The sequence below is a fragment of the Pteropus medius genome, unplaced genomic scaffold (assembly GCF_902729225.1).
Source record: "Pteropus medius unplaced genomic scaffold, Ma_sr-lr_union100, whole genome shotgun sequence".
In the NCBI taxonomy this organism is placed as follows: Eukaryota; Metazoa; Chordata; class Mammalia; order Chiroptera; family Pteropodidae; genus Pteropus; species Pteropus medius.
In genome coordinates, this window is record NW_024351647.1 from 7,248,476 (window position 1) to 7,271,713 (window position 23,238).

At 37.5% G+C, this 23,238-nt stretch overlaps 1 protein-coding gene across 1 annotated transcript; it reads right to left on the bottom strand.

Moving 5' to 3' along the window:
• Positions 1-17,961: 17,961 nt before the first annotated feature.
• On the bottom strand, positions 17,962-18,903 carry LOC120587137 (olfactory receptor 11G2-like). Its single transcript, XM_039843815.1, has one exon. It carries the CDS (start codon positions 18,886-18,888, stop codon positions 17,962-17,964), a length of 927 nt encoding a protein of 308 aa, XP_039699749.1. The 5' UTR covers positions 18,889-18,903.
• Positions 18,904-23,238: the final 4,335 nt, after the last annotated feature.

The window sequence follows — 23,238 nt, forward strand, 5'->3', positions numbered from 1 at the left end:
CCCTGAATACATTTATCTGTGTACAAAGAGTTAACGACTAACTTCTGCTTCTTGTAATCTGTTCATTCAAAGATGTAGTAAAAAACCTTATAAGCAGCCTGCTCGGGAAGCTTGGGGCTGATCTCCTCTAACCCTGAGTGGTAGAGAGTCAGTTGCTGGCCGGCTAATAAAGGCTCATAATTAATCTCAATTGGCTCCGTGGGTCTCAGAATCATTCATGCCACAACAGTTGCTTCTTTATTCCCATTCATGTGTTCACTGTGGACTCAGGAAACTTTTGATCAGAATTGTTAAGCTCTTGAAGGAGAATGTTGTAGAGCTGTTTAAGGATTGTATTAGATGTTACACTTTATATATTCTCCATTAACTATCTGTTCTCACAAAACGAAGAATTTCTTCCACTTTGAGAAGAGGTGACATCAATCATAATTGTGACAGAAGCTGTGTAGCCATATGACATGAATTCATAGAACTTTTTGAATTATTTCTTTTACATGTTTTTTGAAACTGGCCTTATTTCAAACAAAATGACAAACATTAATTTAGTAATATTACACACCAATTTCATGTGTAAAACAGTGAAATCAACTAGAGGATATTAGTCTTAGTTTCTGTTGAGTTAAAATGGCAAACTTAGTCACCCATAGTCGACCAGGCTGAAAGAATTATTAATGGGCCATGTTGAAAGAGGTCTGTGCTATTTGGGAAAAAGATAGGAATTTTCCTAGTCTTCAGTTATATACATAAAATTCTGTTTTCATTTTACAAACTGAAGATATTGCTAATAACATGAAATTCTAAATAGCAGTGGATTTGCAGGGTATGAAAAGCTAAAACTTTCTTCATCCCCCAATAACTACTCGGAGGCATCTCAGGGCAGAGTGGCTTTGAAAGATTGAATATCTGTATAATGACTTTTTTTTGTTTTAAATGAGTTAGAATACTTGTGTTAAAAAATCATGCAATTGGGTGTGGAAACAATAGAACTCTCTGTAAATAAATGTATAAATGAGCAACATAAAGAAAGTCTGTGTTCCCCACCTTTTTTTCTATGTTAAATCCATGTTTTGTTCTTTGAAACTTGACATGGGAACCTAAGGAGTCTAATAATTTCTTACTAGTAATGTTCAATTTCTAGAAACTTCTAGGACCCAGAGTAAAAGTCCATGGCAGCAAAGTGTGGCCCCTTCTTCAGTGTAGGTATGAGTGCTCAGAACGCTTTGTTGGGGAAGGAATACAATTGTTGGGATGGGGGTAGGAGCCAGAGGGAGTAATTATAACACAACGCATAATACTTTAAAATCCTTTCTGGGTCATTTTAAACTTAAGATTCTGAATCCTATTGCATGAGGGTTGCTTGGGGCCAATAAAATCTCTACAGATCTACCAGACTCTAATTTAATGTACATACCTGGAATAACGTTTGATGGTGTGAGGAGGGTGAGCTAGGCTCTTGTACTTGCACCATGAACTTCTATTTTCTGTCTTTTTCTTATTTGCTTTTAAAGTCATTTGTATAGGGGCCCAAGGCATTTCTGTGACCACATATTTATCTTTTTTAAAGGGGAGTTGAAAGCAGACAGCAAAACAGTCTAACGTTTCTAAAACATCACTCTGAACCAGCACGTGGGCATTGAGCGTTAGACTTTTTTTGCAGCATACTCCGGCCTTTGTAGTGTGTTTTCTTTTACAGTCGCATGATATCACTGATTTCTAATGAATAAAAACAGGGACAGAAGAGATCAATTCTGTTATGTGTAAAGGTCTTTGATGGAGTCTAAAAAAGATTAGATCTGTAAGTCTAATATCAGTTCAGAGGAAGGTAACTTTTTATGATTAACTAAAAACAGTTCTTACTGATAATGATTAGGTATTTTTGACCGAAGTTGTTTTGCTGGTGTTCCTGAAATTTCATTTTAGGGGTAAGTATCTGCTCCTAAATAACTGACCCCTTGGATTAAATGTTTAACACCTTTTTTTTTTCTGGTTGAATTAATTTCAGTGTAGTATTTCTTCCTTTTCCTTTACCTTCACATCCAATTCATCGACAATTTTTGTTAGTTTATTTCCATAATAAGTCTCATATCAATATACTTCTCTCTAGTTCATCACCTTTTTGTCCCTGGACCACTGCAATTGTGTTCTAACTGGCTTCTTGTTTCTACCCTCGCCTCTCTACAAGTGCTATCTATGCCACAGCCAGGGTCACTGTTTAAAAATGAAAATCAGTTCATTCTCTTCTCTTGCACACAGACTTCAATTAGCTTCCTAGTGCACTTAGAATAAAATAAAACTCCCAGACTGAGTCTTTAAATGTCCAACTTCATCTCACGATTCTATTAACCGATCTCTCTCTCCCTCTCTCTCAATCTCCCTCTCTCACATACACATGCACACACACAAACACTCTGTTGTGCAAAAGAGGCACACACACACTCCACTAACATAAGCACAGCAGATATGAAATATAGTTTAACAAGCAGAGGTGACGCAGGGAGTAAGCCTGTTGGACGAGCTTTCAGCTAAATTGCAAAAATATGTTTCCCAAACCATGAGGATTTAGATTAACCTCTTTTTCTCTCTGTCTTCTCTCCACCCCCTGCTCTCATGAATGCACACCTTCCTTCTTCCACACCATACTTCAGTAATATAGCGTTGGCCTTCTTTCAGTTTCTAGAAACAGCCAAGAGCTTTCCTGACTCAGGGTCTTTGCTTTTGTTGTCCTTCATGTTCACTTTTTATCCACAGAACCCAGTCAGAGGAAAAGAGTAGGAATTTGTAAATATTTGTCAAAGAAATGATTGTCTACACTGTTACAAGCATAGAGAATATAGATAGATAATGAAAGTTTACCAGTTATTTCATTTGAACTTCAAAAACCCTGTGAGATGAAAGTTTAGGAAATGAAAGGTACAAGAAAGGCTCCAAATGACCTGGGGCTACCAGAATGTGGGCCCAGATAGAGAGGAATTCCACTCAAAGGAAGTAATGGGAGATTGAATGTTCTGGGTGGTAGAACGCGTCCTACTCCAGACGGTTACCTCTCTGACTGTGAAAGGTAATTATGGTCCCACGGCTATGGGTACTGAGGTAGGAAAGGGAGCTGGATGGCAAGTCTAGATAGAGCATCACAACAAATTTGATTAGTGGCTCTAGTGGAGTCTTTAAGTCTCTATAAAGCTTTGTTTTCTTTATGTGAAAAGAGAATAGGCTTATATGATTTTCAATCACTTTTCATTATAAAATGCTTGCTCCTATTGAAAATATACCACGAGTTACATGATATCAAGAGTTTATAGATCTAGAGGTATGATTTTAGTTATATTTATCTCTCAGAGGAAAAAATCAGGTGGATAGTTTGTAATTTATACATGAAGCTGTAAGATCCAAGCCAATTGGCTCTTGGCAATACTCCAACTTTGAGAATCTGACGAAACTGTCCTAGGACAAAAGGAGGATATGAAAAATGATCGTCTGTGTGCCACCACCATTTCATGCTTGACCTAAGTAAATTGACCGTGGGTGCAAAAAACAATTTCTAACAAGTTACTTAGTTGTATTACTTGGCTCCTGTGTACAGAGAGCAGTAATAGTATTTACCTGGCACAAGGCAAGCTGCGTCTGTCCAAAGTGACACTTCTGAATCAGTTGTAGAAAGCAAACACTGTGGCAGAATGTGAATACGTATACAATGGTGCCAAAACTGTGTTCGTGTATACAAGAGTTTTGGACTGAGTTAATTAACAAAGCCAAACAAAATAAAGTACATCCTCGCCTTCATTAATCTTGGAAAGATTGGGATAGACCCGAGCCAGGTTAGTCTGCTCCTGAGCTATAATATGCAAGAGGGGAGAAAGATATTTCTCAGATATTTTACTTTTTTCCTAAGGCTAGTTCAGAAAGCGCAATGGTATGATTGGCCTGCTCTCACAGCAGCATATGTGTCTGCTCTTTTGGTCGGGACAGGTGATTTTCAGACCCCTCCCATTTCTGCAAAGCCTTTGAAAATTAACCAATTTTTCCAGTTATGAGAAGTGGTAGGCAGCTAAGACATAGTAGAAAAACGAAGAATTGGGAGTAAGGAACATAGGGGTTGAATTCTAACTCATACTTTGCCAATTGTGGAAACTTGGTCAAGTCAATTATATAAACTATTTCCCAGTTCCTTCAGCTGTAAAATGGCACAGTAACACTTTCACCAAAGGACTGAGGACTCTGAATAACATATGTGGAAGTATTTGCCTAGGACCTGGCACACAGTAATGCTTAAGCATTGTTAGCCGTATAATAGACAGCAGAACAAAAGTGAAAGGGAGCTTTATTTAGAGAGTAGTAGTTTTTCTAGCTCTTTACCATTTATTTTCTCCATTAAGCATTACATCATCTCCTTGCATAGACATGAGGGGGATCCAAACCTGAAGTTTCTCTGATGGTGTCTGATCTTCTTGGGAGGAGAGACGGTCTCCTCTGCAATAACCATAAAGGAGTGAAGGAGTAGATACAGGTGAAGATCTCTCAGTGTTTGCTGGAGGATGGAGGGATTATAAACAGAGCCTCCAGGGAGTGAACCCTGCTCCATGACGATCAACTTACCACTTCTAGAAGAAGGAGAGTGTCAGGAGGCAGTTCTGTGTCAGTTCTTCCTTTTCCCTGGAGCCTATCTTCTCTGGAGACCCTGCTGCCTACTGCCTTTGTTTTCTAGTAGAATAGAAAATATTACCATTTCCAGCCCCAAACATCTCAGGGACAGCATGAGATCTAATTACATTCCAAGATGACTCAGGGTACCTACTAGGTGTCCAAGAGAAACGTCTATTAAAATAACTGAAGGAAAGAAAAACATTGCCACGTGAAAATATTTCTCTCTGGCATGAGAATTATTTCATTTTTAAGAAATAAAAGACTCATGAAGAACTTTTTCCCTTCCCTCAAACTACCTAAAAGAATTCGATAGAAGTACTGTTCTAGAAGAACTACCATCCCTGATTGCCATAGTACAATATGAACCAGGCATGATAGACAGGGAAGAACCTAGCAAGGCCTTTTTGATCGAAGACCTCTCTGTGACCCACTGTCTCTATATGGCCCAGTCAACATTTTTGTACTAAACATTAACTGTTTTCATCTCCCTGTCAATTTCCTTGCTTACATTTGAAGTCCTAGGCCCCTACCTCCTCCTCTTTAGTTCAGAATGACATTTATACTCATTTTGTCTACTGTCTTTGAAGTTTTCATGCTTATGTGAATTCCCTGTGTGTAAGTATTAAAACCTGATTTTCTCCTGTTAATCTTCCTTATATCATTTAAATTGTTTGACCAGCCATATGAACCAGGAGGGGAAGTGGGAGGAACTTTCCCTTTCCTCACATAACACAGGGTGTGGTGGCTGCAATGCAGGAAGCTATTTACTGGGCCTCTAGTGTGTGGTGTCAATTGTGGGTTTTGGGGGCAGAGCCTCCTCTGATTTTCCAGAAAGAAGAGATGGGTTGGAGGTATGATGAGACCTCAGGCCTAGAGGGCTGTACAGTTATAGCAGGATTCAATCTCCTTTCAGGACCACTTTGGCTTTCTTAGAAATCTTTTTGTTTGTGGTGGCCCTGTGAGTCTCAAGCAGCTCTGGGCACACTTCCCAGGTCCAAGAGAGGCCAGAATAGGGCATTCCATAATTCCGCTCCAGCACTACCCTCTAGGAGTTGGGCTCTTTGCCTTCCTCATACATGATAGAGATGTAGGTCTTTTAGCACAACTCATTTTCTCTGTCTCCAACTGTGGAAAGAGTATCATCTCAAAGACTTATCAGTCTATTTTACTGCCTCGTTTGAACAGCTTTGATGTTTTCCTCTGTCCACAACATAAAATTGCAGGGGTAAACAAGGATCCCTGCAATTCAGCTCTAAGCTACTATTATCGTTACTGTTGTTATGGTTGTCATTGTTTTACCTCTTCCCACTATTTCTTGTCGATGTCCTTGTGTCAAGGCCACTTCATGTTACTTAGGCACACAGTGGAAGACTGTATATTTTTGTTGAGCAAAAAATTTTACCCTGGAAAAATAGATGAGAACAGTGCACTGATGATTGTCTGTGGAAAATGAAGCCCTGTGAAGTGAGGAACCCAGGGAGATGTATCTATTCACATGGATGTAGAGAGCTAACTTATGAAGTGTCTTCTTTCCCTTTCTCTCTCTATCTCTCTCTCTCTCTCTCTGTGTCTCTCTGCTTCTCTTGTCCTTGTTCCCCTCAGCCCAGATATTTTCTCTCAGAATTCTTGGAAATAGTGTTAGTACTGAACGGATTTGTTCCCTGTTTATATCCCCTCTGTATTTCCTTCTTCTTTACACTACAGTACAACTTCTAGCATCTGCATTTATTTTCCTTTTTTTTCCTCCTTCATTTTTTCCCCCTGACTGAGAAACCTGCTTCGCCTTCCTGTTCTTTGTTCCACCAGTCCAGAAGTGCTGAGAAGTTAATGACCTCCCCATTCCCCAGAAACTCTCAACAATGGACAGATGGGCATTGGGATATCAACATCCCAGCTCCCTTGTTCTCAGAGCAGGATAACCCTGGGATGTCTATGTGACTCCCAAGCGTTCTCCAGAGAGATTAGCTCCAGTTGCCCAGTGGTAGTTGGCTTGACAATGCGCCCTTTCTTGGAAGACTTTCTTTGCTTATTTCATTTTTCTCTATCAATGTTCCCTCCATTACCCCCCAAAACCCACTTGCACTGGTTTCAGGATTTACTTCTGGGGAGACTGAAAAAGGCACAGGGGCAGGTATATAATGGGCATGATTTAGGGGAGCAAATTACTTTCAAGTTTCAAAGAACCAGTCAAATTTGTTTTCCAATTAAACTTTGAACAACTTAAATATTGATTTTGTCAGATGGTGCTATTTGTTATAATGTTATTTTTTTTTAAACAGTACTACTTACTTTGGAATGGCGAATTATGAAATTTTGTGAAACAGAAACATCAACAATTTAACCCTTTAAAAATGTCTGTAAGTATCTTATCTATACATGTTCTTCATATTTTCTACCCCACCACTTTTTAAGATAAAGTACAAAACGTGTTTGCTTTACCTAATTCTGCTGTCTTCTTTTTATTGGTCATAATAGCTGGAAAAGATTAGATTCCGTGTAAGTTTTCTGTTTTTCTTTGTGGCAATTCTGAAACTAACTGGTACAGCCACTCAGCTTAGAGTTCATCAGTAAACTCTGGGTAACACCTGAAATAATTTATTTTTCTTATAAAAATAAACACACAAAAAACTTTTGGTAGATTCTGATGAGTATTTTGCCTTTTGGATTAAGTTTCTTACTTTGTTCTGCTATTCATTTATGCTCTATAGCAGAAGTTTCATTTTCAGATGTAAAAGTCATTTTAATGTAGAAATTTACCTTGTGGTAGAATTCTAATGGTTTTATAAGTTCTTGAAGGTGGGATTTGGCTTTTAGAAAACTACTTTAAATCTCGAATTTGTCATGTTATAATCATAGGAAAGCCTATCTGACATCAAAAAAAGTCAGATTACTTATCTTATCAAGAGATTAAGGATCAGAGGGTAGGGGTAAGGGTGGAAAGGGGAGGTAGACGAGATAAAGAGGCTCAAATATGTGATGACAAGAAAATCTAATTATGGATTTTGGGAAACTTTGTGGAGTGAGAGACATGCTGCGATCTCTCCCCTTGAAACAATAAGCTGAACATCTAAAACTCAAAATAAACACCCAAACTGCACACCAGCATGTCTGAGCATGTGATTTGCGAATAAGAGCTACCTAGGTCAGAACCATATGTATCAGGCGGCAATCTGGGAGAAATAAAGAAGCTGCCTCTTGCAGCCTGTGGAGCTCCCTGCAGGAGGAGAGAGAGGGGAGAAGGTGCGCGCAACTTCCCAGAACAGTCCTGCTTGAGAGTGTCATGAGTTTCACCAGTCAGTGACAGGGCAGTCATCAGGGCAGAAAGCAGAGAAGTGGAACAGAACTGCAGAAAAACAACAGTTAATTTTTACCAGCACAGATTGCAAAACTGAGGCTCAGCCACAATACTCAGCTCCTAATCTAGAGGGCCCCTTACCCATAGTCTCCAAGACTGAACACCACCAAAAATCAATGACATACATAGGAACAAATTGAGATAACAATGACTGAAAAGAGGAGGATTTAAATATCCAAATTCTCAAAGGGGAATGGAGATAAGGCATGTGCAGAGTAAAATAGACGACCATACATATAAAACTATCCTTTGCATTTTCGTAAACAAACATCAAAGATTTAGAACTGAAGCGTATAACATAAAACAAGAAGAACCAGAGGGAAAACCCAAAAATGGCAACCAAAATAAAGAAAACGGAAACACAAAGACAAGGAAGCAATGGCAACACCGAGCTATCAGAAAGTAAAAGATAAAATGGCTATAAGAAGACCTCATATTTCAATAATCACCCTAAATGTAAATGGACTGAACTCACCAATAAAAAGGCAGAGAGTTGCAGAATGGATCCAAAAACAAAACCCAACCATATGCTGCCTCCAGGAGATACATCTCAGTTCCAAGAGCAAATGTAGACTCAAAGTGAAAGAGTGAAAAATGATATTTCAAGCAAATGGCATTCAGAGAAAAGTGGGGGTACTATTTTGTATGAAATAGACTTCAAAATATAAAATATAAAGACAGATACTGAAGGACATTTCATAATGATAAAGGGAATCACGCACCAAGAAGACATAATACTTAGAATATCTCTGCTCTCATTTAGGAAGCCCCGAAACATGTAAAGCAATTACTAACAGAATTAAAGGGAGAAACAGACCAAAACACGATCATAGTAAGGGACATAAACACCCCACTGTCAGATATGAACAGATCATCCAAACAGACAATCAATAAGGAAATAAAATCCTTAAATGACACATTAGCCCAGCTGGACATTATTAACATTTATAAAGGGCCTTCCATCCCAAAACAGCCGCTTATACATTCTTCTCTAGTGCTCATAGAACATTCTAAAGGATTGACTACATACTGGGACAAAGAGATAGCCTCAACAAAAATAAGAGGTTTGAAATCATACCAACCATATTATCTGATCATAATGTTTTGAAACTAGAGATCAACTACAAAAAGAAATCAAGAAGAACCACAAATACCTGGAGATTAAACAACACACTACTGAAGAATAACTGAATCAGAGAAGAAATAAAAAGAGAGATCACAAGATACATAAAAACGAATGATAATGATAGTACAACATATCGAAACTTTTGAGACATGGCAAAAGTGGTCATAAGAGGAAAGTTAATATCATTACAGGCCGATCTCCAAAAACAAGAACAAGCCCAAATAAACAACCTAATGCTTCATCTTAAAAAACTAGAAAAGGAAGAACAAATGAAGCCTCAAGTCAGAAGAAGGAAAGAAATAATCAAAATGAGAGCAGAAATACAGGAAATTGAAAACAAAACAAAACAAACGAACAAAAAAAACAATAGATAAAATAAATGCAAGAAAGAGCTAGTTCTTTAAGAAGGTTAATAAAATTGACAACCCCCTGGCTAGACTCACTAAAGAAAAAAGAGAAAGGACACAAATAAATAAAATCACAGGTGAAAGAGAGGAAATTATGACAGATACTACAGAAATAAAAAGGATCACACAAGAATACTAAGAAAAAGCATGTAACACTAAATCTAATAACCTAGAAGAAAAGGATCGGTACTCAGAAAAATACAAACTTGCTAGACTAAAGAAAAACTGGAAAATCTAAATAGACCAATCAGCAGTATGGAAATTGAAAGGACCATCAAAAAACTACCAAAAAGTAAAAGTTCAAGACCAGATGACTTCACCAGTGAATTCTACCAAACATTCAAAGATTTAATACCTATTCTCCTCACACTCTTCCAAAAAATCAAAGGGGAGGCAATACATCCCAAATCATTTTATGAGGCCAATATGCATTTGATATCAAAACCTGGTAAAGATAACATGAAAAAAAACTACAGACCGATATCTCTCATGAACACAGATGCAAAAATCCTAAATAAGATACTAGTGTACTGAATACAGCAACATATTAAAAAGATTATACATCATGATCAAGTGGGCTTCATCCCAGGGGCTCAGGGATGGTTCAACATATGCAAATCGACTACATAAACAAATTAAAAAATAAGTATCATATGATCATATCAACAGATGCTGAAAAAGCCATCTACAAACTACAGCAACCTTTGATGATCAAAACACTTAACACAATTAGTATAGAAGGAAAGTAGATTAACGTAATAAAGGCCATCTATGACAAACTCTCAGCCAGCATTATACTTAATGTTATAAAATTAAAAACCTTCCCTCTAAGATCAGGAACAAGGTAAGGCTGTCTCATATTGCCACTGTTATTCAGAATAACATTGGAGGTCCTAGCAAGTGCAATCAGGCAAGAGAAAGATATAAAAGGCCTCCAAATAGGAAACAAAGAAGTCACACTGTCGCTATTTGTGGATGACATGATTGTCTATATAGAAAACTCTAAAGACTTTCATAAGAACACTACTAGAAACAATAAGCAAATACAATAATGTTTCTGGATACAAAATCACGTTCAAAAATTCATAGTGTTCCTATACTCTAATAATGAAAAGACAGAAAATGAAGTGGAAAAAATTATTCCTTTTGCAAATTCAACAAAAAGAATAAAGTACCCAGGAATAAATTTAACGAAACATGTGAAGGACCTATTTCATCAAAACTACAAGACCCTATTAAAAGAAATTGAAGAAGATACAAAGAAAAGGAAAGATATTTTGTGTTCTTGGATTGGAATCAACATAGTTAAAATGAGCGTATTACCTAAAGCATTATACAGATTTCATGCAATCCCCATCAAAACTCCATCTGCTTTTTAAAAAAGAAATAGAACAAAAAATCATTGGATTTGTATGGAAGCACAAAAGACCCCAAATTGCCAAAGCCATCCTGAGAAAAAAGAACGAGGCTGGAGGCATCACTCTGCCCAACTTCAAATTATACTACAAAGCGACAGTAATCAAAATGGCATGGTATTGGCAGCAAAACTACATACGAAGCAGTGGAACAGAATCGAGAATCCAGAAGTAAACCCATAATTATATGGGCAAATAATTTTGACAAAAAAGCCAAAAACATACAGTGGAGAAAGGAGAGTCTCTTCAAAAATGGTGCTGGGAAAACTGGAAAGCCACCTGCAAAGCAATGAAACTAGACTGTTGTCTATCACCACACACCAAAATTAACTCAAAATGGATTAAGGACCTGAATATAAGACCAGAAACAATAAAATGCATAGAAGAAATCATAGGAGCTAAACTCAAGGACCTTGGATGTAAAGAATTTTATGAATTCGACCTCAAAAGGAAGGGAAGTAAAAGCAAAAATAAATGAATGGGACTACATCAAACTACAAAGCTTCTGCTCAGCAAAAGAAACGGTCAACAAGGTAAAGAGACAATTATTTCGATGGGAAAATATATTTGCAAGCAAGACCTCAGATAAGGGCCTAATTTCCAAAATATACAAAGAACTTATACAAGTCAATAACAACAAATACCAAACGATCCAATGAAAAAATGGGCAGAGGACCTGAACAGACACTTCTCTCTAGAGGACATGCAAATGGCCAACAAATATTTGAAAACGTGCTCAACATCGCTGGCTATTAGGGAAATGCAAATCAAAAACACAATGAGATACCATTTCATACCTGTTAGAATAGCTATAATCAACAGGACAGGTAATAACTAATTTTCGAAAGGATGCAGAGGAAAAGGAACCCTCATACACTGCTGGTGGGTCTGCAAATCGATACAGCCACTATGGAAAACAGTATGGAGGTTCCTCAAAAAACTAAGAATTGATCTACCATGTGATCCAATAATCCCTCTACTAGATTTTTACCCCAAAGACTTGAAAACTCATATCTGTAATGATATTTGCACACCGATGTTCATAGCAGCATTATTCACAGTGGCCAGGACATGGAAGTATCCGAAGCGTCCTATGATAGATGATTGGCTAAAGAAGCTTTGGTACATATATATAATGGAATAGTACGCAGCCATAAGAAGAGATGAAATGCTGCCATTTGCTACAACATGGGTGGACCTCAAGATAATTATGCTAAGTGCAATAAGCCAGACAGAAAAAGTTGAAAATCACTTGATATCACTTATATGTGAGATATAAACTTACAAGTAACAAATGAACAGAATAAACAAACAGAGACTCATGGACATGGACTATAGACTAGTGGTTACCAGAAGGTAGGGGTTTGTGGAGGAGTGGGGAGGGAGATGGAGTAAAGGGGGTCAAATATAGGAGGATAGTGGGAGGGTGAAGTGTGTAAAGTGAATCAAATATACAGTAGCTGAAGAAACGGGACTTTGGGGGGTAAACACAGAATAGAATATACAGATGTCAAAGTATAATATATACTTGAAAATTATTTAATTGTATTAACCAATTTTACCCCAATAAGCTTAATAATAAAAAAAGAAATCTAACTATGGGAAGTGCACACACAGTGTAAAATTATATATGCCTTATGTTAAAACGTGCAGCTGAAATTTTTGGATTTCATTAAGCAATGTCACCATAAAAATTTTTTAAAAATTATTACTATAATGCAAGCTATAGTGGGTGATATTTACATATTAATCTACTTTAATGAAAGACGAGATGGTCAGAGAAGGCTAAATCTGAATGAATATGAAAGACTTTGCCAAGCAGAGAACACGTTGGAAAGGATATTCTCGGGAAAATAAACAGTTGTGCTAATTAAAAAAAAAGAAATGAAGTGCCTCAAGATCACTTTTAGAATTGAAGAGGAATTTTCACTCAGAAACCTAACCTTATAATCAGCTCTTTGTTCAGCTTCTGTAGATACACTTGCTGCACAGGCCGTGGGGCAGGGTGACCTTGAAATTAACTAAAGACTCATCCTCTCTTTTGCTTGTTCTGGCTAAACAACAAATGTAACTGCCTGTAACCCATAGCACCTCCTGTGCTTTGTAACCGTCAGGACAAATTAACCGATCGGCCCATTCCATCTAAGCCCTATAAAGGCAAAGCTGCCCCTGAGCTCGGGGCCTAGATTTTCAGAGCGCTAGCTCCTCTGGAATTGCCGGCGTAATAAACCTGAGTTCTTCAACTCTCTGAGTGCTGCTTGGTTTCTCACCGGTCTGATTTTTGCAACATTTCTGCAACAGGATAAGTTCTTATTTTGTTGTTCTTTTCTTTTTTCTTCTGAAATAATTCCAATTTATAATGTCATTGAAAAATTAGTACAAAGAATTTCTACGTATTCTCCAGAGAGGATAAATAACTTGTCCAGGTCACACAGAGGCTGTCTGGCTTTAGAGCCCAAGACCTTAATCGTTTACTTTGCTATATTGCTTCTATTTAAAGTTGTATGTAATTCTAAGGAAAGTCAAGATGTATGAACATGGACACAAAACGAATGCATTATAGAGCACTGATATATATCACAAAGATTGTTTCTTTTATCAAATAAATTTCCACAGTATGTATTTAAACTCCCCAACTAAATTACAAATTATAAAACTTCTATTCACCAACAAATGCCTTATGCAAAGCAGAAGTACTTAAATTGTAGCCCTTCCTGAAATCTGAAAATTCCCATCATGCCTTCTTTCATGATATGTGTCTTTAGCTGGCACCTATTTATATGTATTTACTACAAAGGCTGTTTTAAAGCATAGGAACTTTAAAAAAGTCCAGTTCAAGATTTTTTCTGCAAAGTGTTTTCATGAGCAGTAAGTCGAAAATATATTATTTGTAGTTTTGGCCCTCTTTAATGTCGAGCAGACCTTAGAATTATTGCTGTTCATTTAACAGAGAATGGAAGAACTTCGACTTCTGTTGGCCTCCTTCCACAGATATAAAGGACACATGCGTATGCAAGAAATTTTTAAAAAAGTAAAGAGAAGAGAAGCATTAAAAGTTTGAATTTGTTAGAGAAAGAAACAATTTATTGAAGTTTTATAGCTTAGACACTTATGTAATTTTAAGGACGTGTAAGAGATGATTATTAAAAAAACTTCAATATACCCTTCAATAGTAAAAGTAGGAAATGCATTTTAGAGTTTAAATTTCAAGCGATATTCTTTCACACATATGACCTTCTCATCCCAATATTCTCATAGCAAAAACCTCACATGGTAATAAACACACCAGCAGCACGTCTTCAAATCAAAACACATTCAGCTGTAACACACGGCACTATTTTGTACATCCCTAAGAAAGAAAAATCTGCCAATGAATCTATGACATATTATTAATTACAAGCTACATCTAACTCTCAGAGATGTTAAAAAAGTAAACATACGCTTTTTCGTCTAATAAAATAAGTTATCCTAGAGAGTGCCCACAGCAACCCATACAGTGCTCTTTTACTTATGATGTATGATGACCCACGTTGTCACAATTGTATCTTCCATTTCTTCTCCTCTTATACTTAACAAGCATAATTACATAGAAATCCAGGCATTCATTCAAAAAGGATGTTTGATTTAAGCTTTTGGTAACTCTAACACTGATAAGGAGTGGTAACGTTTAAGCATTTTAATTCTTAATTTAAAAATATAAGCTGCAGAATATTAAAATGGAAGTGTGGATAGATAAAGCTGAACAAATCATTTTGTTGTGGCAAAAGGGAAAGCTAAGTAAAATGCAAGTTGAGAACACAAATACTGGTGTTCTGTAGTTGCGTCATTCCTAAGCTAGAAGGAACGATCCCATAAAACTGATCCTGTGTCGTCTCCTTCTATGGGTCAAAAGGAAGCGTAGTCTTCTTGTGGTGTCATTGTATGTGCACTACATACTCTAAGAAAATTGTTTTGAATTCAGTTCATTCCCAAGTCATCTTTCACATCAATCACCTAGACTTAACAAAAGCAATATGGAAAAAACATGTCCTGTATGAATTCTTTCATAGCCAAAGGGCTGTGATATCAAGACATCGTCCATCTGCAAACAGAACTATTCACTGTGGAAGACAAAGCATATGTGTAGAGTTTCCAGGTAAAGGAATATTGGATTCTTCTGATACATCACTGATCCTTTCTCTTGACTGATTCTTTCTCTTGATTGATTTTTCTCATAAGTAGCGAAGTTTCAGAAGATAATATACCTACTGAGGGCATAGCTTGGTTGACACTCTCCACTACTGAGCAGAACACAGCTACTACTTCTCTGAGAAAGAGAACCATAAAGATTCCTCTGCTAGGTATATTTTCTACTGCTATTCAGTGGCAGAGACGTCTCGGATATAAAACCATTTTCTTGTAGCGAAAGTGCAGGAGACATTACCTCATTCTGCAGTCAAGCTGATTGATAGTGACCTTTCAAGCGGGTTGTTATAAACTCTCTTCCTAGAATGTGTATGTTACTGGTTAGTTCAAGACTACCAACATCTATGGAATGATACCAACTATTTTTCATATTCTGTTCTGGTACCACGTTCCCCATCATCATTTTCTGGTTTTAAATCCCATTTTTGTTGGTTTGACTAAATCTTCTTCCCTTCCTCTTCTGAATGGAAATTGCCAAGATAAAGCCATTTGTGTCAAGGAAACTACAATGCAGGCCATAAAGATGTTTGCCTTATGCACATCCCACGAACAACCTTTTAAATTTTTAAGCCAACTGCGTGATCACATCATGGACAACATGTTCTTTTTACATGACAACCAGACCATCTGCATCCTTCACCTTGGAAGGGGCCAGTTTGTCTCACCCACCAGCATCCTTTATTTACATAACAAACCTAATCTAATCAATCTCTGTTAATATAACCAGCATCCTTCAATGAAGACCTAACTTTTTGTCTTTATTAACCATGCCTTTCTTTTTTCTGATTGGAGCACAATTTGAATTGCTTCATGAATATGTGTCTCCAGGACTGCAATCCTTCCTTTGCTTAAATAAGTGCTTTTTTATTCTTTATTATAGCCTAAACCTTTTTTTTGGCTAACACTCTTTTGGTTGTACGACATCTCACTGTTCAATATTTTTCTCCATCTAGACTGTCAGCTTCATGAGAGACTGAAACATGACTTAAACTCTTTATCTGATTTATTTCCTAGCTCTGTACCTAATGGTATTCATTAAATGTTTTTTAAATGAATGAGTGAACGATAAACAATATAAATATAATAGTTCTGAAAAGAGACTAGTTATAACTTTGACACAGTTTATTTTCTCTCACAAATCCTCAGAAGACAAAGTAATTTCCCACATTCTCCCTTGAGTATCATAATATCTGAATGAAATAATGTCTATTGGGTCTTAGATCCTGACTTCTTTGTTTGCCATGGAAGGCAGCCTACTCCATAGATTCCCCAAGGAACACAGGGATTTGGGGGGACTGCTTTTTAAGGTCTAATTCTCAGAAAATTTGCCAGTAGAGATGTCATTGTCGATGTCATCATCATGATCATCATAATCATCTACTATAGAATTTTATATTAAAGATACCACAGATTGCAAAATGAAATGTCACTTTCATTCTCTTATATCCAAGACACCCTCTTTTCCCAAATGCAACCAGTTAGGTTTCTTATCTATCCTTTGAAATTATATTCTTTCCTTTTATAAAACACAAACACAAAGTTATAATTTTACACATAAATGACATATATAAATAGCTTACATATTATTCATCATTTATTCACTCAACAATATAACTTGGAGGTGGTTCCAATTCTGCACATCTAAATCTCCCTCATTTAGAAAATGCTACATTGTATTCCATTGCACGGACATATAATTTATGTAATTAGTTCTCAAGAAATGGGCATTTAAATGGTTTCTAAAAATTGGCTATTACAAAAAACACTGCAATGAATATTTTTATACATCCCTATTTTCCAATATGCATGATGATATGTGTAGGCCAAGTATCTAGGAGGATGTGAAACTTTTGGGTTAATGAATATGGGCGTTTGAAATTTTGATAAGCTGTTTCCAATTTGTCCTAAGTAGAGGTTGTACCAGTTTACACTTCCTTAGTAATGTATATATATTTTCCCCTCTTCAGATGAAAGAATATTTGATGGCTACACATCTGAATGGCAAAAAATGATACTTTCTTCATTTTTTAATGTATTTTTCTCTTTATGAGTGAAACAACAGTTCTTTAAACAATGCATAAGAGTCTTCTGTGGGATCAAAAAATTATAACCAAAACAAATCACCCCAAATATCCATTCTCCAGCTTCTTCATCTACAAAGTGAGAGAGTTGCATAAGGTCTCTGAGTCTTTTCTTGCACTAACGATTCTCAGAAAAGTACAAACAGCCATGATCAATAGGTTCAGTAATAGGAAGAATAATTCTCAGAATGCTACTAATTATTTACTTAATTTTTTTTTTATGTGAAAAGTATGAAGATAAGCCAGTTGCCTAAAGATTTTTTTTGAACGAGGTTCTGATTTTTATATTCTCAGAAATTTCTGCAGGGCATGTTTCATATCTTTGTTCCTCAGACTATAGATCACAGGATTAATGAGTGGGGTTCTCACAAAAAGAAACAGTTACAAGCTTCTGCATTCCAGCTTCATGCTCAGACGTTGGGCTCAGATACATGACCATCACTGAACCATAAAAGTGTGAAACCACAGCCAAAGGGGACCCACAGGTGGAGAAAGCTTTCCTTTAGCCAGCTGCTGAAGGCAACCTCAACACAGCTCTCAGGACAAGAGCATAGGACCCCATGATGCAGAGGAAAGAAATAAATAAGAGCAGAGGACTTAAAATTGTCCAAAAAAACAAAAAAAAATTCATTGTCGCGGTCTGGTACAGGTGAGTGCTCATAGACATTTCAAAATATTTGTAAATATTTTTAAATAAGTTAAATACAGTTTTGAGCTTTAATTGCCCACGAGCCCTACTGATTAACATTTTTTATATCCCCAGAAATTTCTGCAGGGCCTTTTTCATATCTTTGTTCCTAAGACTGTATATCACAGGGTTAAGAAGTGGGGTCACAACAGAGTAAAACAGGGTCACAGTCTTCTGCATTTCAGCTTCATGCTCAGTCTTTGGGATCCCATACATGACCATCACTGAGCCATAGAACAGTGAAACCACAGAGAGATGAGCCCCACAGGTGGAGAAAGCCTTTCTTCGTCCAGCGGCTGAAGGGACTTTCAGTACAGCTCTTAACACCAGAGCATAGGACCCCATGATGAAGAGAAAGAGAATGATGAGGGGCAAAAGAATTAAAGTGGAGAAGGCAAGCTCTATCACAGGAGCTTTTTTGCAAATGAGTGCTAGAAGAGGACCCGTGTCACACAGGAAATGGTCAATAATCCTGGAGCCACAGAAGGACATTTGGGAGATGATGACGATAGGAATCAAGTACCAGAGAAAACCAAGTACCCAGCAGCTGACCACAAGATGGGTGCAGATACGTGAAGTCATAACGGTGGGATAATGTAGAGGCCGGCAGATGGCAAGGTATCGATCAAATGCCATAATAGCCAAGAAAATGGATTCTGTAGAACCAAACGAGAAGAAAAAGTAGAACTGGAGAAAACACCCAGAGAAGGAGATGACCTTGGTGTCAGAGAGGAAGTTGGCCAACATGTTAGGGACAGTAGAGGTGACATACCAGATCTCCAGGAAGGAGAAATTGGCGAGCAGGATGTACATGGGCGTGTGGAGTCTCCGATCCCAGTGCACAGCACAGATGATAGAACCGTTGCCCATGAGTGTCAGGAGGTAGACTGCAGAGAAGAGCACAAAAAGGAGGACCTGCCACTTCCTGGGGTAAGGGAAGCCCAGGAGGATGAAGCCAGTGATGGTGCTGGAGTTGTTGGAGGGTTGCATTAGTCTGTGAGCTGTGAAAGCAACAGCAAATATTAAATAACTGGATATAGACAGATGGAGGCTGAGATTTATATTTTAACTATCTTGGGGAAGAAAATGAAGAGTTAGATATCAATAGCTACTTTTTTTTTTCTATTAAAACTAAAATATTGACCTGGGTTGCTTCTTTATTCTCTTTCATATGTTCACTGTGGACTCAGGAAACTTTTGGTCAGAATTGTTAAGCTCTTGAAAGAGAATGTCGTAGAGATGTTTGAAGATGTTACACTTAATACAGTCTCCATTCTCTATCTGTTCTCACAAGAAAGGAATCTCCTCCACATTCAGAAGAAGTGATATCAATTGCAGTTGTGGCAGAAACTGTGTAGCCATGTAACATGAATTCATAGAACATTTTGAATTACTTTGTTTACATGTTTTTTGAAACTGGCCTGATTTCAAACAAAATGACGAATATTAATTTAGTAATGTTACACACCAGTTTCATGTGTAAAACAGTGAAATCAACTAGAGGATTCTAGTCTTAGTTTCTGTTGAGTTAAAATAGCAAACTTAGCCAGTCACAGTTGATCAAGCTGAAAGAATTATTAATGGGTCATGTTGAAACAGGTCTGCACTTATTTGGAAAAAAGATATGAATCTACCCAGTCTTCAGTTAGATACCATGGAATTCTAAATAGCAGTGGATTCATAGAGTATGAAAAGCTAAAACATTTTTCATCTCCAGTAAGTAGTTGGGAGCATCTCAGGGCAGAGTGGTTTTGGAAGATTGTATATTTGTATAGTGATTTTTCGTTGTTGTTGTTGTTGTTGTTCTAAATTAGTTAGAATATATGTGTTAAATAATCATGCAATCGGGCGTGGAAAAAATTAGAACCTTCTGTAAATAAGTGTATAAACGAGCAACATAAAGAAAGTCTGTGTCTCCCACCTTTTCTTCTATGTTAAATCCATGTTTTGCTCTTTGAAATCTGACATGGGTACTCAGAGAGTTTAATAATTTTTTACTCGAAATGTTCAATTTCTAGAAACTTTTAGGACTCAGAACAAAATGTGACGGCAGCAAAGTGACATCCCTTCTCCAGTGTAGGTGTGAGTGTTCTGAATGTTGAGTTGGAGGAGGAATACCACTTTGTTGGGGTGGGAGTAGGACTGGGAGGGAGTAATTATAACACAAACATAATATTTAAAAACCCTTTTTGGGTCATTTGAAACTCAAGATTCTCTGATTCCTATTGCACGAGGGTTGCTTGGGGCCAATAAAATCTCCACAGACCTACCAGACTCTAATTTAATGTATATACCTCGAATAGGGTTTGATGTTGTGAGGAGGGCGAGCTAGGCTCTTGTACTTGCACCATGAACTTCTGTTTTCTGTCTTTCTCTTATTTGCTTTTAAAGTCATTTGTATAGGGGCCCAAGGCATTTCTGTGACCACATATTTATCTTTTTTAAAGGGGAGGTGAAAGCAGACAGCAAAAGAGACTAATGTTTCTAAAACATCAGTCTGAACCAGATCATGGACATTGAGCATCAAGCCGTTTTGCAGCATACCCTGGCCTTTGTAGAGTGTTTTCTTTTAGAGTCACATGATACCATCAATTGCTAATGAAGAGAAACAGGGACACAAGAGATGAATTCTGTTATGTGTAAAGGTCTTCGACGGATTCTGAAAAAGATTAGATCTGTAATTCTATATCAGTTCAGAGGAAGGTAACTTTATTATGGTTAATTAAAAACAGTCCTTATTAATAATGATTAGGTATTTTTGACCAAGGCTGTTTTGCTGGTGTTCCTGAAATTTTATTTTAGGGGTAAGTATCTGCTCATAAATAATTGAGCCCTTGGATTAAACGTTTAATATCTATTTTTTTCTGGTTGAATTTATCAGCAATTTCAGAAAGCTTGTCTCCATAATAAGTCTCATATCAATACACTTCTCTCTAGTTCATCACCTTGTTGTCCCTGGACCACTGCAGTTCTGTCCTAACTGGCTTCCTATTTCTACCCTTGCCTCTCTACAATGTGCTATGTATGCCACAGCCAGGGTCACTGTTTAAAAATGAAAATCAGATCATTCTCTTCTCTCGCACTCAGACTTCAATTAGCTTCCAGGAGCTCTTAGAATAAAATAGTACTCCCAGACTGGGTTCATAACATGTCCAACTTCACCTCATGATTCTATTAATCAAACTCTCTATCTCATTCTCTCTGGCTCACGTACACATGCACACGTACGCCCTGTTGTGCAAAGGAGGCACACACACACTTCACTAACATAAGCACAGCACATAAAAGATAGGGTTTAACAAGCAGAGGCGAAACAGGGTGTAACCCAACCCCTCCGCTCCCCACCATGGCCTCCTGATCCCACTGGGAAATATGTGTATTTGGACTACATCCACATTAGCCAGCATTTCAGTACAGAGGGGCCCACTCTTGTAATGCTCTGAGGGGTCAACAAACTTTTAAAAACTATTTTAGGCTTGCAGACTATAGTCTCTGTCACGATTACTCACCCCTGCTGTTGTGTGAAAGCAGCCACATAGACAATACCTAAATGAATGCATGAGACTGTTATTCAGTAAAACTTCATGTCTACTGAAATGTGAATTTCATATAACTTACATGTGTTGCAGAATGATATTCTCATTCTGATTTTTAAATTTAAGTATAAAATGTTAAAATTCTTAGCTCACTGGTCATACAAAAACAGGGAACAGGCCAGATTTGGCCCGTTGGCCATAGTTTGCCAAGCCTTGCTCTAGCCATTTATAGGGGCAGGAAAGCAAAGACCATCCATTTGGTCATGGAACGATAGAAGCTCGTTGGTCTAACAAGTGATCTTATTAGAAGGGAGGACACCTCTAGAGATCAGCAGCTGGAATCAGCCTGTTCTGATGAGCCAACAGACCTGTTGGTTCAACTTCAGCTAAATTGCAAAAATATGTTTCCCAAACCATGAGGATTTAGATTAACCACTTTCTCTCTCTATCTTCTCTCACCCCCTGCTCTCATGAATGCACACCTTCCCTCCTCCACACCATACTTCAGTATTATAACATTGGCCTTTTTTCAGTTTCTAGAAACAGCCAAGAGCTCTCCTGACTCAGGGTCTTTGCTTTTGTTGTCCTTCATGTTCACTTTTTATCCCCAGAACCCAGTCAGAGGAAGAGAGTAGGAATTTGTAAATATTTGTCAAAGAAATGATTGTCTACACTGTTACAAGCATAGCAAATATAGATAGATAATGCAAGTTTACCAGTTATTTGATTTGAACTTCAAAAACCCTGTGAGATGAAATTTTAGGAAATGAAAGGTACAAGAAAGGCTCCAAATGACCTAAGGCTACCAGAATGTGGGCCCAGATAGAGAGGAATTCCACTCAAAGGAAGTAATGGGAGATTGAATGTTCTGGGTGGTAGAACGCGTCCTACTCCAGACGGTTACCTCTCTGACTGCGAAAGGTAATTATGGTCCCACGGCTCTGGGTACTGTGGTAGGAAAGGGAGCTGGATGGCAATTCTAGATAGAGCATCACAACAAATTTGATTAGTGGCTCTAGTGGAGTCTTTAAGTCTCTATAAAGCTTTGTTTTCTTTATGTGAAAAGAGAATAGGCTTATATGATTTTCAATCACTTTTCATTATAAAATGCTTGCTCCTATTGAAAATATACCATCAGTTACATGATATCAAGAGTTTATAGATCTAGAGGTATGATTTTAGTTATATTTATCTCTCAGATGAAAAAATCAGGTGGATAGTTTGTAATTTATACATGAAGCTGTAAGATCCAAGCCAATTGGCTCTTGGCAATTCTCCAACTTTGAGAATCTGACGAAACTGTCCTAGGACAAAAGGAGGATGTGAAAAATGATCGTCTGTGTGCCACCACCATTTCATGCTTGACCTAAGTAAATTGTGCGTGGGTGCAAAAAACAATTTCTAACAAGTATTGTTACTTAGTTGTAACACTTGGCTCCTGTGTACAGAGAGCAGTAGTAGTATTTACCTGGCACAAGGCAAGCTGCGTCTGTCCAAAGTGACACTTCTGAATCAGTTGTAGAAAGCAAACACTGTGGCAGAATGTGAATACGTATACAATGGTGCCAAAATTGTGTTCATGTATACAGGAGTTTTGGACTGAGTTAATTAACAAAGCCAAACAAAATAAAGTACATCCTCGCTTTCATTAATCTTGGAAAGATTGGGATAGACCCGAGCTAGGTTAGTCTGCTCCTGAGCTATAATATGCAAGAGGGGAGAAAGATATTTCTCAGATATTTTACTTTTTTCCTAAGGCTAGTTCAGAAAGCGCAATGGTATGATTGGCCTGCTCTCACAGCAG